Here is a 14,406-nt window from a genome sequence, read left to right on the forward strand (position 1 = left end):
AGAAGGGTTCCTTTCTGGGCAGTTCAAAAAATTCGTCGTCAATATTGTTGAGTACTGTCTTATAACTAGAAGCATGCCCATTGACTTACCACCTCTTGTTCAAAAGACCGACTAGCGATCTCATGCTCCTTTGATCTTGCTTCCTCTCTATATTTGTCAAGAACCAAAAAAAGGTATATCTCAAGAACCATGTATCCTTTGTTTCAACTTTCAAGTGTAGAAAAGCATGTTACTGCTAAAAAGAAAAGCATATTACTAAGGACCTAATATTGAATGTGCTTCGCTAGTTGTCTGATTTAAAATGGCAAGAGTAAACAAGTTTGTTGCTAAATATAAATTTTATGCTGCTCAATTGTTCAATTGGTTAACTAAACCAAACAAGGAGAGAAATTGGAATTGGTCCAATTGCCAAACATCATAACTCCCATCTCTTCTGGAGGTGTTTTTTCATATTCAGCATGCTACTTTTTTTAATTCGGGTTCTCAATTGAGTTCTGAATGTAATGGTGAGGGCTATGCTTCTATTGTTGCACGTGGCAGTTTTAGTAGATCTCGTGGTGATCATGGTTTTTGTGATAGATGTGATTCTCGAGAAGGTGGTATGACCGGAAGTCGTGATCTTCACAAACACACTTATTGTTGTCATAATAATCATTAAGTGGATTATTATTGGAATAGGATCCTCTCCGATCCATTTTGGACTGGTGAATATCCAGTTAATGGTTAAGATTTCTTTAAAGAAATCTTAGGGCCATAAATGGCACATTTGTCCCATTAATATAAATAATAATAAAATATTATTTATATTTTAAAAATAATTACAAATTAAAATAATAAAAAATTAAAAAATAATAAAAAAAAAGTAAGGGGTGACTAGACACCCTAGTTGGGCTTTGGGGTGGCATCGGCCACCCCATGGTCCTTGGGGGTGGTTCGGCCACCCCAAGGACCAAATAAAAAAAAAAAAAAAAAAAATTATTTGGCCCTTGGGGTGGCCAATCCACCCCCAAGTGCCAAATCAATTTTATTATTATTATTATTATTATTAATTTTATTTTTTAATTTGGTCCTTGAGGGTGGCTCAACCACCCCCAAGGGCCATGGGGTGGCCAGTCACCCCAGGTCACCCATTACTTTTTTTAATTATTTTTAAAATATAAATAATATTTTATTATTATTTATATTAATGGGACATATGTTCCATTTATGACCCCAAGATCTCTCGATCTTGGCTATTAACTGGATATTCTTCAGTTCAAAATGGACTGGAGAAGATCCTATTCCATTATTGGTGGGATTTATGCGACAAAACATTGGTTTGCCAATCAGGTTTCTTCCCAAGAGGATTCTCAGCACCCAGACTACATGCTAGTTCGAGCCAAACTCTAACTTTTGATATGATTTCCATTTCAAAAATTGAGTATTCTCGGTGCTTAACCCATAAGCGGGCCTCTTCCTCTTCCATTGATACTCTTGCTCATTCATATATTACATCTCACTATCTTTTATCCTCCACTAGCAACCTGTTGGTTATTGATTTTCAAGCAAATGAACATATGACTGGTTCATCTACTTCTCTCTCTAATTATCACCCTAATGATACACCTTAAAGTGTCACTCTAGCTAATGACTCCCTCTCCAAAGTTGTCAGCTTTGGCAATACATATTTAAGTCCCAATATTGAGTGGTTGTTTGTTCTATATGCTCTGGTTTTTCTTTTTCTTTTTTATTTTTGGGTAATTATATTTTTTTCTCATCAACTACAACGCATTGTCACTTTGCCCCAATGAACTGTCAATCCTACTGCCCGACCCTATCAAACTATCATTTTGTGCCTAAAACTCAAATTCTATTAATCAAAGGCGTTAGCTCAGACGATCAACTCGTCACGTGCGTCTCACATGCCATTTGACATATGCATCGGTTGAGCATGGAAGAGTGAAAGTAATTCCCCCAAAAGGAATCTCTGACGAAGGCAGAGGTGAATTAGAAAACACGCAAGTTGGCCACTTTGTTGGCCCAAAACACGGTTTGCATGGAAAGAAAAGAGGAGGCTCTCGTTAATATCTTGTAGCCTACCTCACACAGTATTATATAGGTTTTGAAAAATATAACAATGACCACAAATACCCACAAACCCAAATACTCTTCTAACACTACTGAATTAGAGCAAAAATAACTGGAATAGATAAAAATCACAATAGATTAGATGTAACTGATCAAATGAATAATATAAATGATCAGATAAGATTTAAAGCAGTAGACTCCATAAATAGTTAATACTGTTTGAAGTGTATTATACACATGATATTGTCATCTGGAATTTTCCTCTTAAATGACACTGAAAGGATCAAACCTTTATTAAACAAACTTGTTAGTGTCTCCGCAAAGGGATTGCAGATATGGGAACATCATGTCTGATTGAGATCCATAGTAACAAGAAAAAATTTCACGAACTCGATTTATGTTCTTTGCAGCAGCACAATCTCCCATGGATAGCTGAATAGATGAGAGCTTCACAAGTTCATTTGCAATGGCAATGTGCTTAGGGCCATAGAGCTTTTCCACAATCTGCCATAGAAAAAAGCCATCAAGTTCTCATTCACATTTCATTACTTCGAAAACATATGAAGGCTGTTAGTGACAAATTGCTATATTGTATATCATATTAATGCAGTGCTTTTTGATGTAAAATGTGAAATACTAAATAATTGAACTTATTCCTAACAAAACATTAACAATAAGTTCAATTATTTAGTATTTCACATTTTACATCAGAAAACCCTGATTTCAAATAAGTATATTAAAATCAAATAGATTGACAATAAACTAAAGGAGAAAATATACTTTACCCCCCTAAAGTATGAGGTCTTTTTCAATTTGAACCCCAATGTTTAAAAATTTGCAATGTACTCCTTAATGTTTCAAAAATTTGCAATTAACATCCTCTATTACTAATTGCCATCTAAGTAGATGGAAAAGACATCACGTGCGTCTTACGTGAGATTTTTATGCTGAGTCTCCCCATTTTTCTCGTCAACTCTTTTGTTTTTCAAACCCACCCACACGACAGCACTCTCGTGCTCCTTTTGCAGAACTTGTCACATCCATGACCTTTTTTGTGAGATAATCATTTGGAAGTCAAGAGACCAAAATTTTGTAACCATAGCTTGAGGACAAAACACGATGTGGCAGGAAAAAGTTTGTTGCTTGTCAATACATAAAACCACGCAAGATATGCAAGAAACCAAGAGCATCTCTTGGCTTGGTTCTTTGTTCATGTTTTGAAGGGTAGAATCATCACTGTCTGAGTCTTCAAACTCCCTTTAGTTTCCTCTTGATTTTAGGCTACTTAATTTGTTAGATTTGCAAGGTGCACCTCTAGAGATATTCCCAAATGAGATCACCAAGCTGTTCCATCTGAAATATCCAAGCTTGAGAGTCACAAAGATAGAAATCATTCCAAACTCAATTGGGAATCTGCAGAACCTGGAGATGTTTGATCTTACACACACATGGGTGACTGCATTGCCTGTTGAGATCTCGCGGCTTCAGAAACTTCGCCACCTATTGGTGTATCGGTATGAGATTTGCTCCTATGCACACTTCAACTCCAAATATGGTTTTAAGGCCATGGCGCCACAAATCGGACGTCTCCGATTCTTATAAAAGCTCAGTGTCATTGAGGCCGATGATCTAGGTGGCGATGATATGATGAAAGAACTTGGAAGGCTGAATCAACTATGGAGGCTTGTTATTGTAAAGCTCAGAAGAGAAAATGGGGCTGCTCTATGCTCCTCCATTAACATGCTAACAAACCTCCGCGCTTTGTTGATAATGTCAACCGAAGAGAACGAGATCATCGATCTTGAAAGCCTATCTTTCCCTCCATTTCTGCAGCGGCTATACTTGGTAGGATGTTTAGAGAAGTTACCACACCGGATATCTTCTCTCCATAGTTTGGCAAAGGTATCTTTGAAATGGAGTCAATTGAGGGTTGATCCGCTTGAGTCACTCCAAGGTCTACCAAATCTTGTACATCTTGAATTTCTGCAGGTTTAAGAGGGAGAAGATATTGCAGTTTAAGGCTCAAGGATTTCAGAGGCTAAAGGTTTTAGGCCTTGATAAGTTGGATGTACTGAAGACAGTTGCAGTGGAAATGGGAGCAATGCCCTTTCTTGAAAAGCTAATCCTGCAGCGCTATAAATCCTTGCACAGGCTGCCATCAGGTATTGAACACCTTAGCAAGCTTAAACTGGTTGAATTTTTTGACATGCCTGATGATTTGATCATGACAATACGTCCAGACATCGATGGTGGAGATAATTGGAAGGTTGCCCATGTCCCCGAAATCAACTCTACCTACTGGAGAGATGATGCTTGGGATGTCTACTCCTTAGATCAAGCGAGAGAGAGGGATCAGCTCCCACCAGGAGCCATGAACTTCCTCCAAATTGGAAATAGCATTGAAAAAGATAGCTTCCCAAAAGGAGCATGAGAGTGCTGTCGTGTGGGTGGGTTTGAAAAACAAAAGAGTTGACAACAAAAACATAAAAACAGGCGTTGGGTTTAATGAGCGGCACTGTGGTAATTTCACACAGTGGGTTGGATGTAAAATGGGGAGACTCAGCATAAAAATCTCACGTGAGACGCACGTGATGTCCTTTTCGTCTACTTAGACAGCAATTAGTAATGGACACCCTTTGGAAGTGTTAGCCTCATTCTTTACTTTGTTGTATTCCCATAGAATGAGTAGGGAATGGGAGGATAAAATTTGGTGGGTTCCGTCTAGCAAATGGAAGTTGGATGTTAGATCTTTCTATAATATTCTAGCAAGTAAAGAGGCTAGTCCTTTTCCTTGGAAGAGTATTTGGCGCACCAAGGCATCCTCGAGAGTGGATTTTTTTACCTGGATGGTGGTGTTAGGAAAGATCCTTACTATTGATAATCATAAAAAAATGAATCTTATTGTGATCAATAGATGTTGCTTGCGCAAATCGGATGGGGAGACGATCGATCATCTTCTTCTCCACTGTGAGATCGCTCGTTCTTTATGGTATGCTATATTTAGTCAGTTTGGATTGTCATGGGTTATGCCTAGTAAGGTGGCCGGCTTGTTTGCTTGTTGGTGGTCGGGAGGGCGTTTTCGGAGTGTTGTTTTGTTGAAGATGGTTCCTCTATGCCTTGTGTGGTGTTTATGGTTAGAAATGAATGCGAGATGCTTTGAAGATTTTGAGAGATCCTTGGAAGAACTTACGACCTTCTTTTTCTACACCCTTTTCACTTGGATAGCAGCTTGGCTTGCCCCTTTAGTGATTAGCTATCTTGATTTTCTTGTTCTTTTCTCATTCTTTTCTCTTCTCATAGTTAGGTGTTTCTCTTGTATACTCCCGGTGTACTAGAGTTGCGCCCCTCTGTGCTTTTGATATATAAACATTATTTATCAAAAAAAAAAAAAAAATTGCATATTTTTGAAACATTTGGGGGTTACATTGTAAATTTTTAAATATTGAGGTTCAAATTGAAGAAGACCTCAAATTTCAAGGGGGTAAAGTGCATTTTCCCTTGAACCAAATTGAAATCAAATAAATTGTTTATTGTGAACTCAAGCATTACTGACCATATAAGCCTCCCTACACATCAAATCTCCTGTGTAAAACTGATATACAATTTTGAGGGAAAGTGCAAGCAAAAATTAGGTAACAAGTAACGTAGTAATGTTGTCAATCCTATGGTTCCCGAGATAAGATGTTCATGTGCCCCAATTTCTCCTATATTATGTGAAGTAGCACTGTTAGAAAAAGTACTATTTTTTTTTTTTTTTTGATAAGTAATGATGATATAAAAGAGCGCAAAGGGGCACAACCCATATACACAGGAAGTATAAACAGAGAGCGCCTAGGAGGGAGAGAAATGAAAAAAAAAAATCAGAGAAACTAATCACTAAAGGAGCTAACCAAGCGGCCGTCCAAGTACTATTTTATTAAAGTTTAAAAGGGTGTTACTGGTATTATTATACTCTCTATTATATATATTGGTATTATTATACTCTCTATTATATATATATATATATGAAAATAGTGAGGCCATAGTATGTTTAGAGTCTCTTTTTGGGCAAACCCTAATCTTGATATGGTACTAAAGCAAGATCTCAGAGTGCTAACAATTTTTTTTTTTCCAAGCCCTTCTTTTTTTGCCCCCCCTTTTTTGTCTTTTCTCCTATTCTTTTCTTGCCCAGTTCTACGATAGTGTTGCATTGTTGGTTTAGGCTTCACCTGATGCTCGTGGTTGGAGGTGAGTATTGTTATAACCATGACAGTAGGGATCCGTTGCCCTTGTCCTTGTAGGAATGGTTATTCTCGTTGATGGTTGTGTTGGACAGCCGATCCACATTGTGGTTGCTATGTTAGTGGCTTTACCGGGAGTACCAAATTGATTTGGGGGTATTGGTTGTTGTGTGTGGTGGTAACCCATGTCTGTAGGGGTGGCTGACGGCATTTCTAGTGATTGTAGCGGTTGACATCGAAGCATGTGTTGTGGTTGGTGGTGAGTTTAGAACTGAGGTGGTTGCTAGTGGTGAAAGCTTCAAGCTGTTGTGGTTGCTGGGAGTGTGTGAAGTCGCAAATCGATTTCTGGTGGTTGCCAATGGTGAGAACCAGTTGACACTATCGAATCTCCGGCTGAATTGGAAAAGAATCTCCGGCTGAATTGGAAGAGAAAGCTGGTGCTTGGTTATGGGAATGACTCTAATCCAGGTTAAAGATATCTAAGGCTCAGTTGTGTTATAACTTAGGACAAGTCTCTTTTGAGTTAAAGATCGGGTCAGGCATAGTGGATCCAGCCCATCAATTGGGAATTAGATTGATCCATCAAAACTGGCCTGGATCTGTCTTCATCAGCTCAATCACAGGCCTAAGTAGATCAACTCGAATCCGATCACATCAGTCGACCTGGATCGTAATTTCGGTTTCTTCAGTTTGATTTGGCCAATTCCCTCAAGTTCAGCCAGTACCATTTAGTTCTAGTCAGTTGCAGTGATTTTTCAGTCGATTCCACTTAGTTTTGGCCAGTTTCAGTGGTTTTCAGGCTGGTTTCATCTATTTTCGACCAGTTCAGGTGGTTTTTTTTGGCTGATTTCATCCATTTTTGGCTGGTTCAGGTTGTGTTTTGCCTGATTTAATCTATTTTCAGCCGGTTCAGTGCTGGTTAAGTCCAATTCTTGCATTTTCTGGCCAATTCAGCCTTGATTTCTTTTGAGACATTGTGATCCAGCTTTTTTTGCCCTACTCCAGCAAAAAGCATATATGGGACCATTGGGGGCATCCTATAAGGGGTTGGTCTCTACCCTTTAAGTATCTTGGTCTTCTATTGGGGGCATCCTATAATGCCAATCATATATATGGGACAATGTGATTGAGAAAATGGAACATAGGATTAAGTTAAAATTAATTCTGACAAGCTTAATAACGTCAGTGTAGTCATTGAGGTTCGACACCATCAATATAGCCTATTCTACAAAGATTCGTTTTATTGTGAGTGGTATTTTTATTATTGATAATTTTTACACAAAGAAAAGGCCACATCAAGAGGCGCTTCTGGTGACTAGCTCTATGGCGGTGCCAACAAGATCAAAGATGGCACATATGGTTCCGGCGACCAACCTAACGAAAAAACGGGTAGGTCAGAAAGCACCAGAGAACAGTGAACAACTTATCAAGTCTTCAACACTGGGAGAGCTCAGAGACATCATCACTGGCACTGGAAGAGGTTGTCAACGCTGATAGAGGCTGGACACCAAGTAACAATGGCAAGGATGGGTGACAGCAGCAATGACACTAAGGTGGCGTTTGGCAACCGCAATGGAGCCCGCCTAGATACTGTTTAACATTTGGTTCTGTGCCTTCCAACACGTGACCCTTGTAAAATTACTTTTTTAGCCATTTATTTTCTTAGTTGCGGTAGTTTTGCTGTTAAATCTCCCAACGACTGAGATTATACAGAAAACAAAGAAAAAGAAAACAAAGGCTGTGATTTCATGGAACGGTTCCTTCTCTCACGCTTCTTCTCCTTCTTCCTTTCTCTCTCTAAACCCATTCTTCTTCTTCTTCCTTTCTCTTCTTGTTTTTGTTTAATCTGAGAAGTAATCAAGACAATTTCTAACCAAACTGAGTATTTTCACGGAATTTCTCTAACCTTCTTCTCCCTCTTCTCCTCAAAACCCATCTTTCTCTCTTAAACCTCTTCCTTTCTCTCTCTCTCTACCCACCTGGGTTGGTGTTCTTGCAATTCATGACGAAGAACATGTTGAATGTGGAGAAAAAACTGGACCTCAAAACTGGGTTCAATTTAAGAACAACCCAAATCTTCAAGAACACCAACCCAGGCAGTCAGTAGAGAAAAAAACCTAAGAAAATTCAAGCCATAACAAAAAAAAAAAAATCAAGCCACAAACTTCTCAAGAAAACCAACACCTTCCTTCCTCCCAAACCAAAAGAAAATAACCAATTAAACTCTCCTATTGATCGGCCTAGGCATAAAAAATAACCTAAATAAAAACAAGAAAGAGAAAGGAAGAAGAAGAATGGGTTTAGAGAGAGAAAGGAAGAAGGAGAAGCTAATGTAGTCGGAGAATGGGTTTAGAGAGAGAAAGGAAGAAGGAGAAGCTGATGCAGTCGGAGAAGAATGGGTTTAGAGAGAGAAAGGAAGAAGGAGAAGCTGATGTCGGAGAAGAATGGGTTTAGAGAGTGAAAGGAAGGAGGAGAAGCTGAGCAAACAAAAAGCGTGGGATTTAATTTCTGTGGAAAAATTGCAGAGAGAGGGGCAATATGGTGAAAAAATGACAAATGTTGAGGGAGAAAACCGGTCAATGGGTCAGACACTGAACAGTGTCTGGGCCAAGGATTTTACGAAAAGAAGCCCAAGTGAAAACTGAAGCCAACCCAGATGTGAGCAATGACACATGCCGAGGGCCACATCATATCCAAAAGGGCCCAAACTAATTTAAGAGTTCACTAAATAATTGTTCCACTTCCCCCTGAAAGGGGTTGCCAGTAAAAGAGCTTATCAGTCCTATATCATCCTCACACACCAATTAGGGCTAATCAACATAAAATAAACCCTAAACCCTAAACATTAAGTTATGTGGACAACTTTTGAGCTAATGAATATTTTACCTCAATTGATGCTTCACAATGGTCCACTGCCAGCTTTAATTCTCCAACCAAACAAAATGCCTGAGCAAGATTGTCCTCGACCTGTAAATATCACATCATATACAGTCATTGATGCAGCCAACAAATCAAACTAACCAGTCCATAAAATCTGTGATATGATATCTTTTGTGGGTTCAGCAGCCGTTCCTTAATTCCTTATTTTGGGAACTAAAGATACAATTATGATGGTCAATAATTATTAGGTCTCGTTTGGTTTGCAAAGTGAGTATTACATTAAGAAAGGGAATAGTTATTGCTGAGAATAGATGAGAGTGAAATGAAATAGTTATTCGTAATCCTTAGTTTGGTAACAACACACATGCTCTAACTGGAATTGAATCAAAATTATTAAAAACCCTACATTATTTATTTTATTTTTCAACTCAATTAAAAAATTAAAAATTAAAAACCTAGAAAATAAAGTGGGTGCAACCACCCCCGGCGACCTGCGAGTGTGGCTAGGACCACCCCCGAAGCCCTCGAGGGGCCACCATCAGACGCTCCGGGGGTGGTGCAACCACCTTTGACCTCTTCTTTATTTTTCAATTTTTATTTTTATTTTCAGACCCTAAAATTTTTATTTTTTAAGTTTGAAATAAGGGTTAATAACCTTTCTAGTACTTAGGTTTTCACTTTTTTATTTTTTCCTACCTAGGTTTCAAGTCGTATCACAGATGGTACCTGACTTATAGGTAAAGACCAATTTAATACCTTTGTTACATTCCATCAACCGAACTAATTTCGGCCACCTCACATTTTTTTTCTTTCTTTTTTCAAGTTTTGTTTTTAATTATTTTCATTAGTTCTATGATTTTTTATTTTTTATTTTTGTTAGGACACATGGCAATTTTTTGTTATAACACATGTCAGTCTGTTAGTTTGATTGACAGAATGGTGACGGAGGTACTAAACCGGTATTTACCCATAAGTCAGGTATCATTTGTGATACGAATTAAAACCTAGGTGGGAAAAAATAAAAAAGAGAAAAGCTAGGTACTAAACAAGTTATTAACCCTTGAAATAACATGAAAAATAATATGGGCGTTTTTTTGGGAAAATGCAGTCTATTCCTTAAGGAATAACTATTCCCCTAATTTTTTAGAGGAACAAGCATTCCTCTTCGTAAGGGAATCGTTATTTCTACGAGAATAACTATTCCTATGAATAGATCCCTACCAAATAAAAGAATAGTAAACCAAACGGGACCTTAGTCTTTTGACTTGGGAACTCTAAATTGTATTTATAATCTGTCTAGAGAATGAAAGGGATTTTAAATAAGGGCCAAGATGGTAATCTCTATATACATTCGACTAAAAATATAAAGAAATGATTTATTTTTTGATAAGTAATAGAAAGCTTTTATAAAAAGTGAAAGGTGCCCCTAGGTACACTAGCAATATACAAAGGAAATCACCTAACTAGAGCGAGCAAAAAACAAAAAAATCCACAAAACACCAAAAGCCCTCAAACCCAAGACCCACATGAAGCGCTCAATGCTAAAAAAGCGAGCCTTGCCTTTCCCCTGCCTTGAGGGCGCTCCTGAATACTTGTAGTTAATAGAGCATTTTAAGTTTATAAGCTCCCTCCTACCTCTGGAGCACGCACCCTTAACCTCCTGGGAATGATCCTCTTCAATGGCTGTTAGGAGAGCCACAACCTGATCCTCGTTCCCCTCACACAAAAGCCTCACCACCGGACCACCAGCCAAAAGATTTCTGTCAACTGAAAAATATTCATTGCTGGTTTTCCTCCCTTATCAGCCTTCTAAGGCTTCATTTTCAGTTTTACAGTAAGATCTAATTGTTACAGCATCTTTTGGCTGCATCAGCATAAATTTGTAAGTTTTAGTTAGTGCTTGTTAGAATATTAATTTTTTCTGATAAGTAAAAGATGTTGATTAAAAGCACAGCGGGCACACCCCAAGCATAAAGGAAACATAAAGAAAAAACACCTGGTAAATCAAGAACGGGAAAAAGAGTAGTCAACATTTGGAAAGAACAAAGGATTTGACCTCAAAAGATCTTTGAGTGCATCCAACATAGCTTATCATCTCCTCCCCGACACACCCTAGTGGAATACAAGACATTGAAGAAAGAGGAGACTGAGTCCACATGAAGCTAATGTCCCAATGAACCACATCATTGCTAACAATTCTAAGGTCAGCCACCAGAGCATCCCTATAAGGGCAAGGCAAAATAACTCCGGAAAATATTCCATTAAAGGATGACCTCCACACCACATGCTATGCCAAAATTTGGTGCGAGAGCCTTCACCTACTTGAAAACTAGCAAAAATAGAGAAGGTATCCCATAGGGTCTAGTGATGTCGTTAGTGCACCATCCACCTGCCAAACTCCCATACCTTTTTATCCACAATCTGACGCAAAAGGCCTCTCCTAGCAAGCCTCTAGAACCACTTTCCCAATAGAAGCCTGATTGAAAGTAATCAAACGACTAATTCCCAGCCCTCCAAATTGAATAGGAGTACAAACCTTCTTCCAATTAACAAGATGGAATTTATACTCATTATCTAAACCACCCCAAAAATATGTCTACAATTTTTTTTTTGACTAATTAACAACGCCAACCAAGATAGGAAAGAGGGAAAAGGCATAGGTGGCAAGATTGGAAAGCGTTCATTTAATCAATGTTACTCTACCGCCCTTAGACAAGTAAAGTAATTTCTATCCAGTATACCAAATAAATTTAGCCTTAAACAGAGCACCAATGGGAGGCCCAAATATTTCATAGGCAAAGATGAGGCCCTACAACACAATATTTGCGCCAGCCCACTCACATTTGGCACATTACCCACAGGTTTAAGTTCACTTATCTCCTATCAACTTAACATTTTGGAACGAGTGATTTAATAGAGTATGAGAGTAAATGTTTTGAGTTAGAATCTTTACTTCATATTATACCTCTCATTTAAATATTCTGTGTTGGGCCCACTAAATGAGGAAAGGTTTAGTCCTACATGTGAGAAGAGTGTTAAAATATTAATCAAATGATCAAATTCACCTGATCACATTCACCCTTTTCTCTTAGCTTATACTTTTGAGGCAACTAATGATATACAATGCTAATGTATGTCGATAGACCTATTGTGCACGTGTATAGTAGATCAAGGGAAGCTAATTTATTGGCATCCAGTGTTTGTCCACACTTATCACCAGCCAGACACTTCACCAAAACTTTTATTTGCAGTGATTAAAAATACATTACATTGCCCTCAAAAATAACGAAAAAGAAAAAGTGGAGGAGAGGGTGGCCAAAACTTACTTCTGCAATGGCCTTGTTATATGCATGCAAAGTTGATCTCAGTAGACAAAGGGATCTCAGTGCATCTATCACTGTAGTACTTGACATTTCTCTAGAAACTATTGCATCCTGCAGCCTGTCAAGAATTGATAGTCTAGTACATAAATCGAAGGGGAAACATATGTACCTTTGGGCGTAAGAGTGGGCATGCTAATATATCTAAATCCTCAAAAGTGAGTTATTTCGTAGGATTCAACTATAAAATGGATGTTAAATCATATGGCTTGGAGTACGAGGTTTCCAAAGCAATCACGGATGATTTCAGCGAGTATGGAGCCAACATTGATTAGCATACCTTAAGCATTAGAAGTAAAAGACCAACTCTTGTTAGTGACCTAGTAGATTAAAAAGAATAGCTGAGGATGCCAATGATGAAGCTTCAACAAGATACAATGTAATATACCTTCTAATAGAAATCCAAGATTTATTAACTGCTGCCAATGAAGATTCCAGATCACAATAAGAACCACATTTCAAACAATATCCAGGATCAATATGAAGGGAGCCATTGCTTTGAACACGCTTCAACATATTGACCTGTAAAAATACCAAGTTCCAGTGAAAGGAAAGAAATGTTGGAACCTTTTTATTATAGCAACTCAAGAGTGCAGGCAACAGTCACATCAAAGGTCCACAAGTGGCATAAAATCAAATTCATGCATATACAAAATAAGACCCACTACTTCAGAATTCAACATATAACTGCATCAGTATAGATTCAAATAATTGCAATCTCATTTGCCTGCAATTGTTTCTTGTTTGTTTTCAGTGCTCATCCAAAAGTACAAAGTTGTACATGTTTAAGCCAATCCCTCCTATTCAGATTAGGATCAGATGCCTTGGCACTCAGGAGCGAGTGAATATTGTCCATCAAGAATTTTAGGATGCAGCAGCAAGACCATGATTACATTACATTTCATGGTTACCCAAAGTTTACATCATAGAAAATATAGAATACCTCCATATAAGACTTGAAGCTGCTTATCTCGGTGGCACTCTGGAAGTGCATAGTTTTCTGTTTCTCACGGTTGACCACATAGCTATCCAAGACTATACCATGACAATTTGGATGGACACAGTGATAAGCATTCAGAACAAGGTCGGAGAGATTCACTTCTGTACAAGAACTGCACTGACATCTAAATGAGTACTCATCTTCTAGAAAATTAAGGCGATCTTTACAGTCCCACTGGCCAACCTGTAAGACAAATCCATTTTTTTACTAGTTGAACAAGGTATTTTCATATTTATTGTTACATGATGTGAGAGGTTTAACCTACTATCACTACTCAATCAATAATTTTGGGGGGATCAGCAGTTCCATGCAAAGAGGTCTAATAGTCAAGAGCAGGAATACCTGTGGACCATAGGACAATTCCAGGGGACACCCTACTGCCACAAACTCTGTTGTCCGTATAAAGAGAGTACGCGAAATGAAATATGCATGGAGATTTGGCCGGCAAGAATGGTTGAACAAACTACCGGCTCTATAAATAGCTTGACCTACTCGGACCTGTGAGAGTAACAAGTACAATACAGCATGATCTAGGGGCATAATTGTCTCTCGCACATGTAAATGATGACATGAACATGAAAATTTATACTAAGCAGCAGATAGCAAATGGAGCGGGGGAAAATGACATACTATGTAGACAAACCTGCTCTATGTTACTTGTTAAAGCACCTTCAGTGGGTGAAAATTTTCTGAACTGATCTAGTAACCCATTAACATCAGCTGATTTCACTCGAACAATTGACATTGAATTCACCCTAATTTGAGATATAAGTATGACAATCTGCATAAAACAGGAGAAAATAAAACCCAATAACAGACAACAAATCTGTGGAAATATCAATGAAATGTAACAATACAA

At 38.2% G+C, this 14,406-nt stretch overlaps 1 protein-coding gene across 2 annotated transcripts in view; it reads right to left on the reverse strand.

The window, feature by feature from the left end:
- Positions 1-2,185: 2,185 nt before the first annotated feature.
- Positions 2,186-14,406, reverse strand: part of TPR9 (Tetratricopeptide repeat (TPR)-like superfamily protein) — a 29,941-nt gene continuing 17,720 nt past the window's right edge. The window contains exons 9-15 of one of the 2 annotated variants that reach the window (XM_059599838.2): positions 14,191-14,328; positions 13,890-14,045; positions 13,491-13,730; positions 12,936-13,069; positions 12,494-12,608; positions 9,174-9,254; positions 2,186-2,571 (exon numbers count right to left, since the gene is read on the reverse strand). In XM_059599838.2, coding sequence (XP_059455821.2) covers positions 2,362-2,571; positions 9,174-9,254; positions 12,494-12,608; positions 12,936-13,069; positions 13,491-13,730; positions 13,890-14,045; positions 14,191-14,328 — 1,074 coding nt within the window. In that variant the 3' untranslated portion in view covers positions 2,186-2,361. Of the gene's footprint in view, positions 2,572-9,173; positions 9,255-12,493; positions 12,828-12,935; positions 13,070-13,490; positions 13,731-13,889; positions 14,046-14,190; positions 14,329-14,406 lie in introns of those variants that run through there. The other variant, XM_059599840.2, reaches the window with a different exon arrangement.

The sequence above is a fragment of the Corylus avellana genome, chromosome 6 (assembly GCF_965113065.1).
Source record: "Corylus avellana chromosome 6, dhCorAvel1.hap1.2, whole genome shotgun sequence".
Taxonomy (NCBI): Eukaryota; Viridiplantae; Streptophyta; class Magnoliopsida; order Fagales; family Betulaceae; genus Corylus; species Corylus avellana.